Below are 23,405 nucleotides of genomic sequence, written 5' to 3' on the forward strand. Positions count from 1 at the left end.
AATTACAGGAGGTAAGAAAACACATTATGTATTATTACTTCTCTGTTACATTCTTAACTTTCTGACTCCTGCTTGTACTGGCTTGCCTCCCTTTTGCTGATAGAGATAACACGTTCTAGTAATTTGAAGTGCAACACAGAGTACACCTTAAATGCCTCAGAAGGCTAGGACACGTGAACTGTTTTTTCTACTATCAGCAGTCTAGTTGTGCTTCATATATTAGGAACTTTTAATCAAGTACTAAATTGAAAAATCGAAGAGTAACATAAATCAATCTATTTTATAGTCCCAGTTCAGTAGATTACACAGAAGGTCCATTCAGACTTTTTCTCACAGTTTACTGCTAGCAGAAATCTGCAGAAATGGTTCTGATTTGAATCACTTATTTTGTCATCTTTCATTATCAGTCCTTTGATTTTATTTTATTTTCCTTAAAAAAATATTTTAGAACATTATAAAGTTCCTCACATCCATATATTTGTCTTTTATGAAAGCCACTTTACATACATAACTTACTGTAAGTGGAATATTTCCCACATAACTTGTTTCAGTTCATGCTTTTTACTATGATCTAATGTGAACCATCCATTCTTCAACCTGTGTCAATGATTAAACCAAGTCCTTTTTCTTGATATTTTTTCCATAATGCTATGCTTCCTCCTGTCAGTTCTGTTACAGCTCTGAAAGGATATTTATACCAATTAGCAATTAGTCAAAGAAACAGAGAAGCTGCTGCATTGCTAGCCAAGACTCTCAATGGTACTTCACTTGGCCCCCAGGCATAATTTTACAGTGTTTCTCCCACCTATTGACACCTTTGAAATTTATTTTCTCGAATGATATTAATTACATTGTATGAGTTTTCTCACCATATGGGGCAATCTCACTTCTTGATGAAAAATGGCTATGTTAGCTATGTAATCAAAAGGAAGCTGTATGGATCCCAAGGGATAACGAAATTTTAGCATTTGATTTGACTGAACCATACGATCATCTCCAGAAGAGATATTTGTCATGCCGGTGTGAAACTGCTATTCCACATAAATCCAAAACATCAGCAGCAGCAATAGCCAGGCTTTTCAGAGAAGAGATTGGACACACCTAGCCTACTCATGGGAAAAACCTAGGGAACTACACTTTCATTCATATCAGGTGACAGCTAACTGGCTACTGAGTGTCTTACTAAGAAATGGCTCTCCAGTCAGTAACACTGAACACAATAGCTGAAGTTGCTGCAATTTATTGTGCTCTGCAAAGCACTGGAAAAGCCTGATAATTATTTAAACTGCCTGCGACTTGGCTTTGCCAATCTTCTGTCGCCCTTTACTTCCTGCCAGAATTACCTGACTTGCTGATGAAGAGAAAAACATACATATATCTTTCATACCTATTTCCACATTTAAAGGAATTTACCTTCTGGTGCTTCCTACCAAGTTTAGAATCTCTTAGACATGGTCTACACACCATGTTTTTATGAACTCTTATTGTCCTTGGAATTTCTTTCCCCCTGGTCTAAATAAATTCCTACCATGGCCAGTAATCTTAGCACATGCAAGCTCAGTCACACACTCAGCCTGTGGAATATGGTTTCTACCAGAGTAGAACGCAGTTACACAGCTATAACTGTCCATATCACTGTTAAAGCAGGCAAAAAAACTATATCTGCTACTAGTGTAAGACAGACCTCAAGAAAATAAAAATGGTCTTCTCCTGAGGTTAAAAATTAATATAGCCATCAACACAGATATCCATGTGTGTAGAGGGACTATTGAAGTGGTTAGTCTCCTGAAGACAACACCAAAACTGATTCCTTCTCTTCGGAGAGTGATCTTCTCAGACAGGGGAGAGGGGGAGAAAAGGGGAAAAATGGAAGAAGTCCTACTGTACTTAATTTTAATATAAGTATTTTCTTAATAAAAGGAATTTGAAATATCAGGATTATCTTGACCAATAACTGCTTACACTGTTCAAGTCATAGCAAGTGGATTTGAAGAAGAATGCAACATTTCACTTTTGCCCAGAGCAACATAGTCTAAAGGCTAGGCTCTTCAGACAGACCTTTAAAAAATAATGGTTTTGATAATATAATTTTAACAGGTTAAAACATGGCTTTAAATAAGCATGAGAACATAATACTATTCAGAATTTAGACATAGCAATTTTTTTAAATTACTGGATCTGATTTGAGTCTTTAAACTGAGTGTGAGTTAAGAATCTTTCCCTTCTGAGGAACTAAGATAACAGGTAAAATGTACTCATGATTATAGCTCATGGCAAGTTAGTCTAAAAATTTCAGATACTTTTTTCCCCATCAGGAAAAAAAAAAAAAAAAAAAAAAGTGCTTATTTGAAATTTAAACAGAGCAAGTTAAGACTTGAATAACTAGCCAGATTTGCATTCCTGTGACACTTACAAAGCAGCTCAGTGCCCTCTCCACCAGAGTGCAGCCACCCAAGATGCCACTGGGCAGCAGATTTAGAGTGGTTAATCACAAAGATGCCAGAAGTTATCTATATGTGCTAAATTGAGACGGCAGTATTCCTAGGATTACCATACACTGAAGAAATTAAAAGAGATACTTTCAGAAAACAATTCATGTATTTCAGAATGTGCATAAACCTGCATGCCTCTGATAGAATGGGGAACCTAAAAAAATACTTCCCCTGTTTGAGAATCAACCAAAATTAATGACCTTTCCATCACAGTTTCTTTCTAGAGCAACAAAAAAACATACCATAAGATTTTGCAATAGCAATTATAAGTGACAGCTTACAAATGAAGCATGGGGGAAAGAGTCAAACTCCTTGCTGCACACATCTTTCTCATCCCTCTGGCTACTCTGTAATGGGCGCTCTTTTTATACACTGTGAAACAAGAGAACCATCCTGGATGTGGAAAATCCTCAAAGAAACCCTCTCAATTAAACCAAAATTCTAAAATTTATATAAAATGTTTTGACAGAGAGACATTAGGTAACAACTGAAAATATGTTAGATACGAACCTCTGACCAACCAATTTTTATGAAAACATGTAAACACAGAAGTATTTGTTTACATTGTAAAATCTTATATACAAAATAATCTCTCATCTCCATATAATCAAGGCTAGTCAATTATAGCAACCTTTTAATAAGAGTGAAAATCCACTTGGACAAAGAAAACCCATCACAAAATGACATTTCAAGTTTAAATTCACAACGCCCTTAGAAAGAACATGATACTAGTAATTACTTTTAGACAATTTTTTACTGTGAAATGAAGAAAATGGTATCTGTGTAATGTTATATATCAAAGTGCATAAAAGAGCATCTGTTAATCAATTACCTAATTCTTTGTGTAACACATTTTCTCTCTAAAAATGCGCATACTCCTTGGGACTTAATCAATATTCAATCTAAATATCTCTGAATTGCAATGAGAAGGCTGATAAGCAAGACAAAGTGGTCTCTTAAATTAGTTATTCATAATAAACAGAAGAAGAGTAAATATAAAATTTTAACGATTTTTTAAAGACCCTTTACATGCCATCTTGATATGCCCTCTTGAATATCCACTATATTCAGAGTATCCAACTATGCTATTATCTAAGTTCTACCTAAGTTTTCAACATTTAATTGATAAGAAATTAAAGTGTAGTGTAAATTATGCATTTATAAATGCAGAGGCAAGCAGTACATTTTTATGTAAACTGAAAATACCCTTTCACTGAAGACTGGGAGTGGCAACACCCTTTTACTGACGTCAGTAAAAAGGGAGAGTTAAATCATTAACAGACGTTAAAAATTGATTTGGCTACTCCTGGCAGGTGAAGTAAGATATTTTATTATGAAAATGATAAATCTTTTGGCTCTTTCTTTCAATAAATTGATTTTATGAAATAAAGAGTGATCAGAGAATTGTATGAAGTATAAACAGTATATATCATAAATAATAACACATGGCCCTAGAGCAAATGCTCTTGTGATTGATCACAGCGGCCAAATCCCTTGAGTGGCTTACACCATATTCACATTGGGATAATCTATCGTATGGTCCATATGTTAACTAGATACTGCCTAGTGTGGAAAATTTATAAAGTTAAGGCTAATGAAAGCAGGGTTTTTTGCTGGATTTATTTCTCACTGCTGAGATGATGTAAACGGAGAGCAGCACATGGCATGTCTTCAAGGGAGCTAACCCTACCTAATTCAAAGATACCACTCCCAAAAAGCAAAGGATATCTCTGTTTTCACCTTCAGAGTGCAATCGGGAGAAATAAAATACAAGCCAGAAAACACAGTCTGCCTGCACATGCCAGTTTGTACTTACACCAGTACAGTTCCCAGAAGTGAACACTTCCATATTCCAGAGCACAAGGACACAGTGACTTTGCACCAGACAATATTGACTCAAATCCTCTCCAGCAAGGGAATGGTGTCAAGAAGTGTCACTCTTCTGGTGTCCCAAAAGAGTTTGCACAGCCCATATAATTCAAGCAATGGCGCAAAAACACAACACCAGAAGCCCATATGAAAATCTCAATAAAAAGCAAACTTACAAGACCCTCCCAGCTATCACAGCAGTTATTTCTATGCAAACCTGTTATGGGAGCAACTTGCTTCCAACTCCCTGGGCTGAGTCAGCACTTTGTTTTCACTTTTCAATAGTGAGTTTATGGATCCTGACTCTGCTGACATTTGTTTCAGAGAGGAAAAAGAAAACTGGTCCATAAAGTTCCCAAAAGCTGCAAAGCAAAACCAGGAATGCTTGTGAGAAAATTGAAAGCACATTGCTGGGTGGATTCAGCTGCCAGGGATCCTGGAGCTGGTAGGCCCTGCTATTACCAGGTGTTACTGCAGAAATTACTCTAAACATAGCTTGCTACTAGCTCACTAGTAGCTCACAGATAATTAAATCTGAGGAAGTAGGAAGAAAGTGCTGGTTTAGTATGCTAGTAAAAAATGACAGTGTGACCACGTTAACCTTCCATCATTAAAAAGACTGCATGTCATCAAATAAGAAGAAATTTCTCATTCAAGTGGTTCAAGACATCCAGACATACCTTATCCAGGAAGCATCACCGGTTCCCATACACAGAATAGTGAAACAAGCTACTCTCCCAGCTATGCTGCATTAATGGACAAATTGTGAATTTCAGATGGAGAAAACAGTATTCTTTTCCTTTTCACATTTTAGCACATTACTATTTTCTTCTCTAATATTTCAGTTGTGCTGGTGCCAAATATGTTATGAGGTAATGTTTGCTCCAGACAAGTCTTCAGCTCCAGTCATCTGTCAAAGGGAAAAGACAAACAGTGGTGCTGCTTCCACACCTGGTCGTTGAACAAATCTATGGTATTGTATCTTCTTAGCACCTTACAAATGAATTATCATTTGCTTGCATTGGAAAAGCAATGGAGGAGATCACATTGAAAAGTCTTCTATCCATATTTGTCAAGAGACCGACTTGAACACAAACCTGAAGATATTAAAATAGCTCTTCCTTACCATTTTATCTAAGCCAAAGACATTCCTAATTAAGCTATCTTATGGCTGACTGAACGCTCCACAATAAATGGAAGGAACTTACATGTGGTCAATTGACAACACTATCCTTCTCTCACCCCTTCTAATGTTTGGCTGGATAGTGACTTTCCACCAATATCTGGCAGTCTTTAACCAGTACTCCTTCCTCTCACCAACTCCACTCACACAATAACATTGTACAAATAAAACTATTTTCTTTCTATTTCATATTTAGAATCACAGAATAGTCTGCATGGGAAGGGATCTCTAGAAGTCATCTAGTCCAGGGCCGCTATGATGAGAAGGACATCTTCAACTAAACTAGGTTGCTCAAAGCCCCATACAACCTGGCTTTGAACACTCCAAGAGATGAGGCATCCACAACTTCTCTGATCAACCTGTTCCATTGCCTCACCATCTTTGTTGTACAAAATGTCTTCCTAGCATCTAGTCTGAATCTACCCTCTTACAGGTTAAAACCATTACCTCTTATCCTATCACAGCAGACACTACTAAAATGTCTGTCCCCATATTTCTTACAGGATCCTTTTAGAACACTGCTGTAACATCCCTATGGAGCCTTCTCTTTTCTAGGCTGAACACCTCCAGCTCTCTCAGTCTATCTTCATAGGAGAGGTGCTCCAGCACTCTGGCCATCTTCGTGGACATCCCTTTAATCCGTAAATCTTGTAATGAGAGCCCCAGAGCTGGATGCATAATTCCAAGTGGGGTCTCACAATTGTGGAGTAGGAGGGGCAGAATCCGCTCCCTGGCCCTGCTGCCCACACTGCTTTGGATGCAGCCCAGGACACGTTTTGGCTTTCTGAGAGGCTGGGTCATGTCCAGCCTCTCATCAACCTGCACCCCTAGTCCTTCACAGTAAGGTTGTTCTCAATCCCTTCATTCCCCAGATGGCATTTAGCTCACATGCAGATCAGGAGGGCCTTTCAGGTTGTTCAAAAGTAGCAATGAAGAGTATTCAGATCAAATTCAGAAAAATATAGTATTGCAAGAACTGTCCTGTCCACCATTATTTTAGCAGACCTTTCCTCTTGGGAATATATGATATATGAAAATTAAATAACCTCAATACACCTCTTTATAGATTACGTCTGTAATGTTCCAAAGAAGAAAATATAAGAATAATTTTTACTGCCAGACTGATTAAAAGCACTGCTTACCAGTTTTCAAATAAATCTGTATTTCCTTAGTCTATAAGCCCTCCATAAAAGTGACTGTTGACCACCATATTACTAAATAACATTAAAATGAGTACTTATGGAGTGCTCAACAACTTTGACACTTCAATATTATGATTTAGTTTAATGTATTAAAATGATCAATTTATTGCATACTTTCTACAATTCATTCTATATTTTCCCTGCTAGAGGCAGGGAAAAAAAACCAACTTATTATAGAAATATGCATGTTCATTTTGATAAATAAACTTTGTTTTGCATATCCTTCAGCATCAAGCTATTTTTCACAGACATAAAATCCATAAAAATTTGCACACCATATGTATATACTTTTATAGAGAAAAAATTCTTAAGTCTCACTCTGTCCTTATCAGAATTTTTAAATGCTCACACATATATAAATTTTATACATACATATACACACACACACACACATATATATATATACATATATATATATATATATGCATATTCCTGTAAAATGTGTTGTTAGGAGGGGCGTGCAGTTTGTCTTATTTATTTTACTTGAAAAAGGCCTCTGTGCTAAATTCTGAACCAGTAAGGTCACAGAACATGCAGCACATGCTGCTCAGGAGCTAGATGTACACACCATACCATACATGGTGATTTTGGCATGTTGGCTCAGTCAACTCTTACAAAAGCAAAGGCTTCTGGTAGTTTTCCCAGCTAACAGTCCAATAAATAGAAAACCTTTCTCTGAAAAATGAAAGTAAGCATGTTTAAGGAATTTTAAAAAAAATGAAAAATGCAAATGATATATTCTTTTTTGTCGTTAAAGTCACTTCAGGTCTAATCTAGCCTACTACTCTTCAAATTGCTCAGTACTTTTTAATTTCATACAGCACAGTACATAAAAACAGAACAGTGGTTGTGAAACACTAGAATCAAAGGTCTCAATCTCCTTGCATGAAGTGGTGATCTTACGGAGTACTGTTATCTCCTTGACTAGCTGATCTAAAGTGCCTCTATTCAGTGCAGGATGGTTCCCAAGAAGTAACATGTGTAAACCTGCTTTTCTGCTTTCCCACCTACTTAAAATGGTATCACATACCTTACTGGGTCAAAATATGCATCTTTGGCTAATTGCCCGCATTCTGGAATGTGTACTTCACTAGTTTTATCTAATTTATCCCTTTGTGGTTAAATTTATCTCCTGCTGATACAGACATCATACAGAATTCCTTATATGATCACATACTTAATATCTGGGCAATCAACATGTGGTTTTTAGCCACATGCAGTTTATAAGCAGCTCTCTTGCAGTGCTACCAGCTAATTTCCATGAGCAGCAGCAGACCTTCAATAACATGAGGACTACTGTATAATTCAGCTTCCTGATAGGCTGAAAGAAAATCCCAGGATTTAGCAAGCTTCTAGTCCCAGTGCTGCCTCAAGACAGGGTACTTGAGGAGTCACGCACTCCCTTGCCTCTCAGCTCTGCTGACCAAAGTTTCTGGGATGTGTTTGTTGAACTCAGCTCTTAGTATGTAACCCTGAAATAGTGAAGCTGCCACTATCATCTCCCAGTTTAAATAAGTTTATTGTAAAGAAATCCCATCTCCTGTACCATACCAAAATATTGCACCCTCTGTAAGGGGTAAATAGAGTATTGCTTTTGAGCAACAATGTCTAATAAAAAGTAAGTAATCTTGGGTCAATATATTGGTATCTTGCATAGCTGAGGTTTAAATTTCAACACGAGGCTCTCTGTGGTTGCAGATCTTTTGGGAAATATTCTATTGAGCAGATAAAGCAGAAGGTGAAATTAAAATAATAAAACCCATTTTGTTCCTAACTTTAAAGTCCCATTTTCATTAAACGTAACAAATGTCTACAAAAGCATGTTAGATTATGACTAATACTAATATAATTTTCACTTATTTTGCCTCAGATACATGAAAAGGACCAAAATCAGACACAAAACATCATCAAATCATAAGAATGTGTGTCATTTTTTGCGTGTCTGTTTTCTGTCCCTCTAGATTGTCTGTGTTTATTACTCACCTACATGCCATTCTACTGTATCTATTACTTTCCACTGTAATGTTTTCTCATCACTTTTTTCATGTAGAGGCATAAATCTATGTTTCTCTTGCTGGCTCACTGGTGACTTTGACCTACAATGTGCTCCCCGTTTTTCTTCTGATCACAGGACTGCAGAAACAGACAAGCAATAACTTTCTAATTTTTAACTCTCTGGGACAGGACACTGTATCAAAAAAACAAAAGAAAACAAACAGAAAAACCCCTTCTCTAAACTTCTGTGAACTTTTGCCATGATTTGGGGTAACAGTGGAGATACCAAGAACAGGAAAAACTTCAGCAAAGAAAATTATGTCAATGTTGCAGAATTTGAGTTTTTGAATAATGTTGTATTAAAATACCACATCATTCATATCTGGATAAATCAATTACAAATACGGTTCCTCAGTGACAATTAATTTATTAATATGATTTCCAGTTGTCTTTATATATTTCTCATGTTCTAGATTCTAACATAATAAGAAAAGACTGAACAGTCCTTTAACGAGACTATGACAGTTACTGAAGAAGACAACAACAATATTTTTTTCAAATAAAAATGCATTCACTGGTAACTTGCTTTGATTAGAAAACAAAAGATTAATGGAAGATTTTAAAAGGATTAATTTGCTGTTAGTACATTATCTGTCACACTTCTCTTTATTGAACAAAATACTGTTATAAAAAACACAGACCTAATTATCTAAACCACTTTAAAGAAGCTGCAAAAGACTAACAAAATTAATTATGGTATGAAAATTTATGATCACACTAATCAAGACAGCCAAGAGCCTATGGCAATGGATAATACAAAAGCTGAAAACAAGTTATTTACCAAAAGCAATTACATGACATACAGAGAGATCCACTTAGGGATACTTTTGTTTGGTAGGGCTCTGAAGAAAGTGCTGGATAAAATCCCACAAGTGGCTCATTTCAGGTAAGAGACCAGTTTCAGAAAATCCATCACATGCTTACCACTTACACACAACCAAACACCCTGGAAATGACAGGCGTGTATCCTTTATACAAATTATCTAAAGGCACAAATTGGTGTACTCCATGAGGGAACACTGAACACATCATTCACAGCCCTACAACAAAGAATTTGTTAAATGGAACATGCCAGGTGATCTTAAGAAAAGGGCAAGGATAATGACCTAAAAATCTGGCAAGTGACTTCTGAATGAGGAAAATTACACACACAAGAACAAGGAAAGCTATTTGCACATGCAGCTCAACATCCTTCAAGCCATGGCAAACATCCAGAGCTTCAGAAAAATGTGGATAGGGGAACAAGGGGAGGGAGAAATAAAAAAGGAGAGGATGTGAATGATTCTTCCAAGATTCTATAGATATGTAACTTGTCATCCTGTTATTCAGCGTTAAGAAGGAAGAAATTCCCCATGGTTTTCTATAATTAATATCATTAAATCTTTGTATTAAACTTTGCTTTCAGCAAGACACACTTTGTAACTGTAGGAAAAAAAAATATTTTTGCTGGTAATCTTGAATAGGCAGGAGGTGAAGAAGAGATAGAAGCATAAGAAAACAGACTGCAAAGGTTATAGCAATTCTGTGAAAGTAAGAGACTGACATCATTAAACTAATCACTTTATCCTTCCTTCCTTCCTTCCTTCCTTCCTTCCTTCCTTCCTTCCTTCGATGAATGAATTGGTAGCCAAGAGAAGTCCAAGTCTAAAAGCTACATCAGAATAAATAAATGTTTAGTTAAAGGCCTGGAAAATAAAACCAAAAGGAAATACTTACCTCAAACGATTAAGGGACATCATAAGAAGTTAAGTGTTTATCATATTAAGGATCCAGTTAATTGCTTCTGTCCATACTTGCCTCAAAACTCTTTTCCAAAGGGCAATATATTATTGCATATAACTATTCAAAACATTTCCAGTGAGATTTCTGTGCCTGTTCATGAATATTGCTAGAGGAATTCCTTAAGTGAAAATCCAGGACTATCCTCTATTCTGTTTTCATAACTTCCTCTGAACCATCCCTTTCCAGATTTTTTTCAATTTTCTCTTTCTTGGAAATTAAAGTATCTTTTTGAAAGTACTTTAGTCTGAAGATAACCTTCCTAAAACTCTGTTTTTTCAAACATTTGTATTAGGTAGTGGTATGGCAAAATTTGTGGTATAGATACCTTATTTAAGGAAACTGTTTCAAAGCAGCACCTACATAGTCTATTCAGGAAATGGCACAGAATTACTTTTTGTTTGCTTTCTTTGTTCTGCTTAAACACAAAAAATAATGCTGCTTTGTTTTCTTCATTCGTTTACCATTGGAGTTAAGAATAAAAAACATAGGCTACTTATGTTCATTTAATATTGTGATTTATGTAAACAAGATTTCTAAAGGGAGATCTATCCTCTTTGACCAAGTAATTAAAAACAGTAATCATATATTTAATTTTCATAACCCAAGATGTCAAACTACTTGTTGCTACTGAAGATAAACACAATCTCAAATACTACAGTTTGGATATTGTACTTAATTATTTGAAAACTGTTTCAGATTATTTCTGCCTTATTCTGTCTTTAAAAATTCATATTTCATTCTTTTCTAACTGAATTAATTTTATTTTTGCATCCAATAACCATCAGCTTTCAATGTCCTGCAACGATTTCCTATTTTCCAGATTGTGTTAAAAATATGAAAGGCATGTTTCTTCTGCTCAGCTATGAGAACGTTAACAGAGAATTTCTACCTGTTGCTGACTGGAAAGGAACAGTTCCAAACATTCACTGTTTGAGGCTCCATAGATGTTAATTTTTCTTTATTTAAAAAAAAAAGAAAAAAAAAACAAAACGAAAACAAAAACACCACAAACCAAAACAACAACCAACCAACACAAAAAACAAAACCAACCAGACAAAAAAAAACAATTTGTCACAAGCACGTCTCTTGCTGCACTCCTCAGAGACATGACACCAGCTGAAGTGATTTGTAGCTGCAACCTAACCCCAGTAATTTCATTCTCTCACTACTTCTGTATGGGAGAATCCTTAGCTTTCTCAACATAATGATATGTGATTTCTAAGAAACAAGTCACACTGAAAGCAGGAGGGAAAGGCTCACCTCTTAAACAGTTACCAAAAAAAAATGCTCTAGTTAAATTCTTAGCTTTGAAAGAGTTTTTCAGATCTCTATTGCTCACTCTTTCACAACTTTGAATACAGCATCAAGTGAAGAAGATGCTGTTAAACATGAACAACGACCAAATTAAAAATTCCACAATTTCAGAATCCACATATTTAGATTAAATGCACACAAAAACATGCCTTCCCAATGACATGGGAAGTATATCCAGGTTGCCATGTGACCATATACCTCTTCTAGTCATTCTAGCACACATTGAAGATGATTTGAACCCTCTTAAATTCTGCAATTCAATGTAAGTAATTTGTCCTTCTCAGAGGTACAAGTATACATTCCAGAGCTTTTAAGAAACTAGGATTCTTTGAATCCACAGGGTTCAGAACAAGTGGAAAAACTTCTATTAGGGTAAATTAAACTCCATGCTAACTTCATCTCATAGGACCATCCAAATTTTTCAAATCAGAGCAGTTTACATATACAGTCTTTCATCTTGACATTTTCAAATACTTAGAAAATGCAAACATAAGCAAAACCACTACAAAACAGCAAAAATAAGAACAACATGAAGGGTTTCTCATGTGCTTCTAGAAGTTTAAAAACAAACAAAAATTCTCCTGCTTTGCTAAAATAGGACATAGAAGAAAAAAATAATGGTTGTGAACATTATTTTGTCTTTAAGATATTTGACTTTCTGTGTTTTTTATGCAATCAAGAATCCATTCTCAATTCCAAGTTCATAACACATGGTACTATTCAGACAAACATTGCTACTGCAAGTATTGCAAAGGTACCAAACCCTCAGTTTGAAAAATTACATACAGTTATCAGGTTCAATATATCCCACTTCCAGTCTTGGTCACAATAAAGTGCCTGTACTATACAGACAATCAGGTAGACACATACACAAATATGAAGAATTGTAGATGGAATTTTTCATGAAAACAGTGTCTCCAGATGAAAAGATATACTGTCAGTTCTTTGGTTTCTGCCTCTTTTATTTTAGCTAGGCTACAAAGATTTGACAAAAGTATTATGACATAGTATTTAAACACTGGAAGTTTCTTCCTAATTTTTGTTCTAGAAATTGCTTTCCAGACCATGATTTTACCCAGCATTCCAGACAAATTTATCAGTAGCTGTAAACTTGGAAAAAGCTGAATATCATTACCAAAGCAGGGATAAAGATGGCAAGAGCGCTGATAAAGATTTTGAAGGATGTCTTTACACAATGCAGGCTTTGGGGAGGAGACATATAATCTTGTTATTACAAGCAAGAAAAATGCTGCCAGCAGATGCTTAGTAGAATTTCAGAGCTGTCATGTGGAAAAATCTAACTTCAGTTATTTTAAACATAATTTTCAGGTGTTAATCCTGTAATCTGAAAACACTCAGCTAGCAAAAATGCAGCTTGCAGAGATTCTGCCATTAAAGTCTGTGGTTTTCACAGTAGTTATTTAAATTGCAATTTCTTCTGAATAACTTCATCAAGAACTAGGTTGTGCTATGTACTTCCTAAAGAACATACAAATTTCTGCTTCAAAACTGTACAAAAAATACAAAAGACATGAGAAAATATAAAGTCTCATCTCTGAGTTACAACTAAAAAAGCCATATAAAGAATGCAAAATACAGTGTATATTAGAAGCATTAGAAATTCAAGGCCTCAGCTTGATCCTGTGGCAGGGTCTATGAACAAAATATCCCATTCTGTGAGTAGGTTCATGTGGGGACAGAAGAAAGGTTTTTGAGACAGAAGGTTTTTGAGAGGAAAAGGAGAATAAATAGAAGCTCTGTCATAATTGCTCAAAAAAATTCAGATTCAATGAAAAAATTTAATTTCTATCAACATGTTTGAGAACAGCACCATTAATTTCAGGAGAGAGGGAAATAAGGACAAGGAAAAAGGAAATTTTAGCATGTTAAGATTGACCAGGAAGACATGCTTCTTTGTTAGAGAGATTTGATTAGATAAATTGTTGCTACAGTTTAAAAAGAAAAGAGGTAAGAAGAAAATAAAATGAAAGACTCCTACCCCTCAAGAAATCTTAAAAATCTGAAGAAAAAATGAAAATTCAAATACCACTCACCCTCCACCAAAACATTATAAACAGCTTGCAGGTCTCACTAGCTAAATTAATTTGAGAATAGTCCACTTTGACCTGGTACAAAATACAAAGTTGCACACAATTACAGAAGAAAAAATATATTTTAAGTATGATTAATTTGGTTGGCTTTGGTTTTGGAGTTTTGTTGTTGTTTGTTTTATTTTTTTGTTTGGTTGTTTTGTTTTTTTTTACTTTAAACATAATGAAAATGAAGGCTTCAAAAGGAATAAGAATAGTTTCTAAAATTCCTAAAATCTCTACTAGTAAGGTTTTCCTAAGGAGAATTTTATTCTGTTAAGTAGACATTTCATTAAAAAATGTTCAACTGTGACTTTAAAATAATTTCCCAAAATTGCCTTTTAGCACCAGGTCTAATAATTTTCTGGATTTCATATGCACATATGCAGTTAGTACTGTCATCTTTCCCACTATCAACTCTGCAGTCAGTTTTATATTATCTCTCTGAAATATTAAGCGCATCTCTTTTCATCTTGCTGTTCCTTGACTGACACAGGTCAGGCAGTCAGGGGAAGTGCAAAAACTTCTTCCTGTCTGATGAATTCTGCTACATTTCTTCATTTGAACAGCAACCAAGCATTGCCTTCTTGGTTTGTTTTTTTTTTCCTTATGTCTCTTTTCTAGCAGATAAAAACATTCTTCACTGCATGGCTGTTCAGTCATTAGTAGATTTCTCTGTTACTGCAGTAAGAAGTTAAAGTGACCTTTGCAAATTATATCAGAAACTAATGGCACTTGAGTAACTCCTGTGCTCAGCTTCCTTGAACAAGCCATTCATCAAATAATAAATCCTTTCTACACTACAAACTCACTGTGATTTACCTAGAGCAGGTATGTTTAAAACTTGCCTTTGAAGGTATGTTCTACAATCACTGTTTCAAGAAAATTGAATAAATAAATGGAATAAATAAAACAATGCAAAGATAAGACTATTTCCTGGTCTTTGACTCAAAACCCCAAACTAAATAGTTCTTGTTTCACTATGTTCATTTACTCTTGAAATGTAAATCACCTGTTAAGAAAAAAATAAAATCTTTCCTTCTTCATTTCCACTGTCCAATCCAACATAGTGTAGCCAAGCCCATAGAAATAGTAAAGAGATGGTCATCTCACCATCTTATTTCTTTGGGAGTTAGTGTAAGTCAGGATGAATGTGGCCACCCTCTATTTCATCTAAAAAAACACTGAGAGAAATCAAATCAAATCAAATCAAATCAAATCAAATCAAATCAAATCATAAATGTAACCACATAGGACTAGTGTTTGGCTATTATATTACGTAGTAGGGTCATTCTTATACGTAAAGTCTTTCCTTCACGTCAACTCTTCACAGAATCCAAAAAAATTACAGTACAAGGAAAAACTGGTTTCTGCAGCCACCTGAGTTACACAGAGAATGGCATTATTATTGTAACAATGTCAAAATCCAAAAGCAGATCTTTCTATTTAGTGCAATACACATGCCCATTTAATCTGCAAGTCAAAACAAAACTAAATGAGAACAATTACTGGCAGTTTTGTATAAATCCATTCTTCCATTATTAAATACCCATTATACATGGGGCCAGTTTAAAAAAATACATATAGGTACAGATTAAAATTCCGGAAAAACTCAGTTGCAGATCCTTGGTAGCAGGATCAAACAACACTCCATAAGCCATATCTGGGACTGATGTAATATAGTCATTTTTTATGACATATAGACACATAGAACTATGAAAATCTGAAGCATGGATGCAAGAATAAGCTTTGTTTAATTGCTCTGATGGATGTTATTGGCCAAGATCAGACAGTCCTGCTAGATCACCCCCTCCTTTCCCGCACCAGCCTTGAACTGGTGTGTAAGCAGCACATATAATAGTGCTTTTGTCCACTCAGCAGAACATATTAAAAAAACACAGGCTTTCTGTAGTTCAGCAGAACACATTGTTGTAATAAAATTTCACCTATATATATTCAGTTCAAGTGATGCAGCATCTTTTTTTCTCTCCTTTCTTTTCTTCTTCCACTTAAAGAAATATAACTGTGTCCAAAAATACCAATGATATAGTCATCCCAGAATGTATTCTAGGATAACTTCTGCAGCTCCAATACATGTATTTCCAAAAGGCCTTGAATTGCCTCTTTGCTTTCCACCTCTCCCCCTCTTGGTAGCTTTCCTTGCACATACATGTTTAACAATTATGCTGACTGCACATTTCTCTCAAAAGGCATAAAAAATATACCCTTAAGACTGAAAAGGGTGTAAAGAGTTTAATTAAATTTAATAGAGGCATGACTCAGATGCACATGGCATTATTCACCAAGTCTTGTAAATGACATGTTACTTTGCCATTACATTGCATTGCTTACTGTAACAGAAACATCTTGCTTGCAGGTGGGACAGAACTGCAAATTCAGAATGCAAAGTGACTTAAGGTGTGCAATAGCAACATGTACCCATGCTGTACAGGAGCTGTTAGAGGAGGATTTAAAATACAGGACCAGATGCATACAGGGAATACTGTAAAACGGCAAAGTGGTGCAAAATTCAGCCAATTACTTGCTAGTCTATTCACCATAACTCATCCCAATAGAAGACTTTATCACATTTCATTATGTTCTAGATCACAGGCAGGCATATTTTATTGTGCTTTTCATTAAAAAAAAAAAAACCAAAACCAAAAAAAAAAAAAAAAAAAAAAAAACACACAAAAAACTCCCAAACAAACAAACACAAGTAAGGACACTGAAGAGTAAAATTACTGAAGTGTGGATTACAGTGAAAAATGATTTTTTTTTTATTTTTTAAGTTAAGTGAAAGTATAATAAAAGTCTAAGGAAAACATTCCATTTCTAACCAAGACTTTCAAAAATCCTGAAAAAATAAAGGCCTATCTGATAGCCACACAGAATTCCTTAATCCTTGGGGAAAACTAGCAGCAGTAATTTACATCCTCTGACGTTCCCATAAAGCTCTAGTAGTGTTCACTTCACGCACCCAATGTGCAAGAACAGAGATGCATTTAAATTTTAATTTTAATATCTATTCTAAGAGAAGCAATTTACAGAGATACGAAACTGGAATGTGATACTAGCAATCTAATCCATATTACCAAAAATTATACCTCAAAAATTAGACTTTTTGAAGTATATATTCATCAAGCAATTCTGCCATCACTCATTAATGATCACAGAATATTCATTGTCTGTACTTAATCGTATGGTAGCATTATCAACCCAATCACTGCAGGAAATATTCATGAAAAGGGAAGTATTTTTAAGCCTGTGAAATCTGACATTCATAATTATATGAGGAAAGAGATAAAATTTCAAATCAGATAGATGCTACAGAAATATAGTTTTTCTTTTCCCTTCATCCTGAAGAGGGGTTTATTGGGGTCAAGAAGAACTACTAATATTTTCAGAGATTTTGTCAGAAACTGTACAATCAGACCAGTGCTAAAATATTCCCATCCTCTCTCTTTATCTCTGAATCAGGTGTAGCTCTTTTTTAATCTGCAGTAAGAATGCACAAACCCTTGATTCACCCTACCTTTTGTACATGCCCATTACCGTGAAAATATGACTGCTGCAGGATCCATATGTAATAGCATTTTGTGAATAACCTGACTTTAGTGCAACAGGAGAAGAGGAAGTATCGCTTCTTTCCCTGCACATATTCACATATGGCCTGTGAAAATGTGTGAAAATGCTGAGGGCTTAAATCTCTAGTGAGCTGCAGGCTATGAATGCTCAGAGATCTCTAACTTAAGCAAGCTTATTCCCACTTTCATAATTCCAGCAATTGACATCTCCAGTGCAAGTCCTTTCTCTTGCTAAATATTTAACCCTTCTTCACAAAGGGGACTTAAGGTTTTCATAAAAGAAAGGTCATAAGAACTGTCTTAAATTAAATTTTGTCCCATACACCTGAATTCTCAGAAATGGCAATACAGTTTTTCATTAATACTTCCTAAAAACAGTCAGTTGAAGCCAGGTGTACTTACTACAGGTTGAAGTTAGCCCACCATGGTAAAAAGCTAGCCCAAAGTGGTTTCTTAAAGTAAAGAACAGCTCTGCAGGAAAAGACTGGGCACAGTCAGAGCTGGTAGACACAAAACTGACCATTAGCCAGTTTCCCTTGCACTAGAGAAGGCAAATGTTATTCTGGTCTGCATTAATCAAATGACTGCCAGTAGTCTGAGGGAAAGGATCCTTCCCATCAAACCAGCACTGATGAGGCCATGCCTGGAGACTTGTGTCCAGCTCCAGACTCTCCAGCACACAAGAGAGATGGACATACAAGAGGAGTCCAACAAATGGCCACAGCGATGATGGGGGAACTGGACTGACAGGCTGAGAGGGCCTGGAGAAAGGCAGGCTAGGGGAGATCCTATTAATGTATATAAATACCTGAAGGGAAGGTGCAAAGAAGACACAATCAGGCTCTTTTCAGTGGTGCCCAGCAACAGAATACGAGGAATGTTTGCAGACTGCAACACGGGACGTTCACTCTGGACATTAGGACACTCTGAGGGTGAGTCCTGGAATAGGTTTCCCAGAGAGGTGACTTTCAAAATCTGCCTGGATATGATCCTGGGCAGCTGGCTCTATAGAACCCTGCTTGAATGGGGGGATTGGACAGGATGATGTCTAGAGGTCTCTGCAAACCTTATTCAGACTATGATTCTGTGATTCTAATTGGAAGGGAAGGGTGAAGCAACAGGAAGTTCAATATGTCAGATGATGATGCAAAAAAAGATATACCTCAGTGTAATTTTTTGCCTTGAGTTGACAATATAACTCAAGAATCCATTTGATCTACTACAAATTTAAAAAAAAATCTCTAGTCATTAAAGTAACAGAAGTTTACTTAAACCTTCCACAAGAAGATGAAACTACTTTTGAGTTTGCTCAAATTTAATATTGCCAGCCATAATTAGGTTTATCAATATAATTTTGATAAAATTATATTGATAATAAAAATGCTTCCAAGATTTATTAAAAAACTCACTATAAAATTGCTTTGATGGGTACAAAACTGCTTTCAAGATGGCTGTACATGAAGCAAGTAGGGCATCGTGATGTTTTATCGTGATTTTTAGTGATTTTTGGCTGACTAATTGACCAAGTACCAATAAATACAGTACTTGTATCCTAATATTTTGTCCTCATTTCAGGTTTTTCCTGCAGTCTTGTCTGAAATTGCTCCTGATTGAAGTATTTAGATTCTCTTATTATAATAAGAGTTTTTCAAACCTCACCATATTATAGTAAGAGGATCTAAATTCTTTAATCAGGAGTAATTTCAGAGGAGTGTAGGGAGTGTGTTTTTATTTTCAGTATCTTTGACTGGCTTTATTTTCAAATTTGCCCAGTAAAAGAGGAAGTTATAGTCTTCTCTGGACAATGGAACAAAACTCAGTGGATTTTCACATGGTAAGTATTTTTCTGGGGGAGGATAAAGGTAACTGCTTAATATTATTAAGCATTTGTCATTACATGTAACTGTTTTAAAAAGATGCTCTCTTCTCCATATGACTATTTCCTGACACACGAAACACCACCACTTTACTTCCTTCCACCCTGTAACATGTAACATGTATTGTGGACACAACAAAGGTACACTGTAGCAAGCATAATAATTTAAATACAAAATAGAACAGCATATAGCAAATGTGTAGAAAATCTGCTTACCAATGGCCTACATTTGCTTACACTCCTTCCAGACCTAAACCTGCCCATATCCAATCAGCCCACAGAACACATGTGCACATGCATTTATCCACAAAGCTCATACACGAAATTTTAGGCAGAGTAAAAACTGCAGCTGCTACAATAACTATTATGTGCAATTCAATTTTAGATGCTGGTTTATGTTCTTTTGTTGAGGTATCTGCTATAATCGCAACCACAAATATGAAAAAATAAATCCCTGTGAGAAGAACCATCCTAATAAAAAAACAGTATATTCATTTATAGACCCAAACAAGAAAAAAATTATGAAAGAAAGAAAAGTTGTATCCATTAAAATTAAGAGGAAATTGAAATTATACAGAAACAGTGAACTGAGAATGCAGTAGGAGCACATGTCAACCTAAGCAAATTTGTACTTAATTCCAAAATAGAGCTCGGAAAGAGTTCAGACCTACATTTATTAATAGATGATATTTATCATTACTGAAAAGACACAATTTGATCTAGTTTAAAAATAACAATAACTATTTAAAATAATAATTAAAATAGTAATAACAACAATGCATGATTTGTAGACCCAGTTTATTTCTCCTTAAAAATAATTAAAAAAAACAACTAAAGAAAGAAGGAAAAGTATTGAAAGGATTTAGCATGCTCTTTTGTCCTATACCTGTAAATGTTCAGAGTCAGGCTGCATGGGGCTTTCAGCAGCCTAGCCTGATGGAAGGTGTCCCTGCCCATGTCAGGGTATTTGGAGCCAGATTATACTTAGGTGTCTTTCAATCCAAACCATGCTATGATAATATAGAATGGTATAGAAATATCATCCAAATCATAAATATATGGTCATACTTAGTAAATGAGAAGAATAATTTCTCACCTTAATTTAATCAGAATTCTAAATTAATACATGCAGCATTACACAATTGCAGTTTGTTTTTATATAGAGACACACACACACACACACGTGTATATATATATATACACCTTTTTTGTAATACAGGCACACAGCTGTCTAACCTGTGACTGCTCAGTGAAGCATAATTTTAATCCCCCCTTACTCCACTATCTTGCATTACAAATGCAAGAAAAACAACAGGAGGTTTCCCAAGCTGATTATGTTCTTGCCCTAGGAAAATGCTGTCCATGAGGACAACTGATTTTACTCGCACTATCTGTGTGTAAATTTGAGAATAGAGGCAGGAGGCAGTGCCAAAATGCTATTTCAAGAGTAACACTATCTCAGTAAGTGTAAAACGAAATTGTTGTAACTAAGTATCCAACATATAAGCCAGGGGAAACTAAACTACCTGTCTCAGCTCCCAAGACATTTCACTACATTTCTATCACTCCACAATTTTCAAATGTAAACCTGAATAGTCTGTATTTGCTTGTAAAAAGAAATAAGGAGATATTTCACTTCCTCACAAAGCAGAACAGCTTGCAAGAAAGAGGGAAAGCAGGTGCACAGGGCCAGGATAAACTGGGAGAGAGCAGAGTGCCAAGGGAGATCAGCTCGATCTCAGTCCTGGGAAGAGACTGGAGGCAGGATTAAAGGAAGTGGCAGATGAGTTTTCCATTGCAGGATCACAGCCATTACAACTCTAGTGGCCTATATCAGAAAAGACAGCAGATGTCATTAGAGGCTGGTCTCTGTGGGCCAGTCTGGGCATCCTGAGGATACCAGTGCTACCAAAGCAACATGCAAGCTTTTTCAACAACTTTTCCAGTGACATAGTTCTGATCCAGTCCTGGCCACATGCCTACAGGTGCAGGCTGGCATCACACTTCATCCCTCATGGCACTCCACAGTGCTTTTGAACAGATTCCTTGCATGGAGCCCAAAGTAGTGCAATAACAGAAGGCAAAACAAGCTAACAGAAAAGTTTCTCTATCAAAACTAAAAACTTTACTCAGATCACTAGGCTAACTTGCCTGTGGATGTACAGTTACTGCAGAGGTTCAAGAGAGGATAAAATACATTTCATGAGCACAAAAGGAGACCAAAAATTCAAATAAAGATAATTATGTGTCTAAGTTTATTTCAAGTGACCCTGTATCTTTGGTTTTTGTTTTTGTTTTTTTTTTTTAATTAAGGTGTTGTTTCTTGTTTTCTTGAGAGATTTAAGATATTGCCCTAAACACAAAAATATCATCATTACTGAAATGTGCTTTAAAATATGTTTAAAATTCATCTTTGAAATTTAAGAACAAAATAAAATGGGAACAGTTTTAGAGAGCCAGGTTTACACTTTTTTTTTCCTTAAGGCACAAACAAAGGTGAAAGTGAGTTCATACATTGTCTCCAGAGTGGTAACTGGTGCACCCTCAGTGAGTTTGTATTGTTATTATTATTATTATTATCATTACTTTGTTTTGTTTTGCAGGAGTCTGAAATGAAAGCTGGGCAATGGCAAATTGATGAATAAGCAAAACAAACTACCTGCAAAGCACGTTAGAGGATGTAAATTACACCCAAGGGAAACGCACTGACACGGCCCCGGCTCAGGTCTCGACTTTCGGAAATAAACACCCATGTGAGAAACGCAGGCGGGGACTCTCTAAGTTCCTCTGTATCTTGGAGAGTATTTCCCCGCAATGAAGCAGGCTGAGAACCTCACTCCCGACACTCGGAAAAGCCCAGCAACATCGCAACTTTTATAACGACCCTTCCATCCGCCCTTCCACGGAGCTGGCGGGACGCGCCAGGCTCACGGAGACGCGCGCTCGGCGAGCCCAGCAGCGGGCAGAGTCGCCCGGCTGGGGCAGCCGCGGCAGCTACCTGCCGCCGAGGGGGAGCCGACCGCAGCCGCAGGTGCGGACCTCTCTCCGCCCCAGCGTGGCGGGGGAGCCGCGTCCCGGAGAGGCGGGCGGGCGACCCGCCAGCGCCCTTACCTGTGCGACGGCGAGGAGCCCCAAGGCCAGGGCGAGCGGGGAGGCGGCAGTGGCCCGGCGCTGCCCCGCGGCCATCCTGCTCCCGCGGCGCTCCGGCTGCCTCGGGCCGCCCCTGCGCGCCTCTGCGAGCGGCGCGGGCGCGGCCCCCCGCTGCCGGACGGCGGGGAGGGAAGCGGGGAGCCGCCCACGACGGCCCGCTCCCGCCCCCGAGGGTCCTCCGGGCAGGGGTGCGGACGGAGGGCGGACGGTGCACGCGGGGGCTCGGGAAGCGGTGGGCGGCCTTGGGGACGGGGCTCTCCGGAGAGGACGGAACGCACGGGCGGCCACAGGAGGTGCAAGCAGCGGTGGGGAACTCTGAGAGAGAGGGCGAGGGCGAGGATTCGATGTTTGGGAAGGGATGGGCGTGTGGGCAAGAACGGGGCACGCAGGCAGGCACAGAGCGCGCAGGCTGGAATGGACGTTCCAGGCTGAGGCAGGTGGGGCTGGCGCACACAAGCAGGCATGGGACATGCAGGCATGGGACATGCAGGCATGGGACATGCAGGCATGGGACATGCAGGCATGGGACATGCAGACAGGGGTGGCGTACGCAGGCGGGTACGGGCCATGCAGGCCTGGGTGGTTAAAGCAGGAGCAGGGTATATTGGCAAGGGTGGGACACTGCGGCAAGCACAAGGCAGGCAGGCATAGCCAGTCATTCAGGTGCAGGGTGTGCAGATCCAGGGACGGGCCCCCACCTGCCGTGGTATGCTTTCTTTGACATGATTGCCTACTAAGCATGAGAGAATTTCCAGGATACTAAGCTGAAATGCTGTAGTGCTGACTCCTGCTGCCCACATCTGCC

General features: G+C 37.4%; 1 protein-coding gene across 2 annotated transcripts in view; it reads right to left on the reverse strand.

The window, feature by feature from the left end:
* ADAMTSL1 (ADAMTS like 1) overlaps positions 1 to 22,684 on the reverse strand; it is a 389,415-nt gene extending 366,731 nt beyond the window's left edge. For both annotated transcript variants that reach the window (XM_039729898.1, XM_039729897.1), the window contains exon 1: positions 22,562 to 22,684. In XM_039729898.1, the coding sequence (XP_039585832.1) occupies positions 22,562 to 22,636 (75 nt within the window). In that variant the 5' untranslated portion in view covers positions 22,637 to 22,684. The remainder of the gene's footprint in view (positions 1 to 22,561) is intronic.
* Positions 22,685 to 23,405: the final 721 nt, after the last annotated feature.

The sequence above is a fragment of the Passer montanus genome, unplaced genomic scaffold, assembly GCF_014805655.1.
Source record: "Passer montanus isolate IOZ18808 unplaced genomic scaffold, ASM1480565v1 scaffold7, whole genome shotgun sequence".
Lineage (NCBI taxonomy): Eukaryota > Metazoa > Chordata > Aves > Passeriformes > Passeridae > Passer > Passer montanus.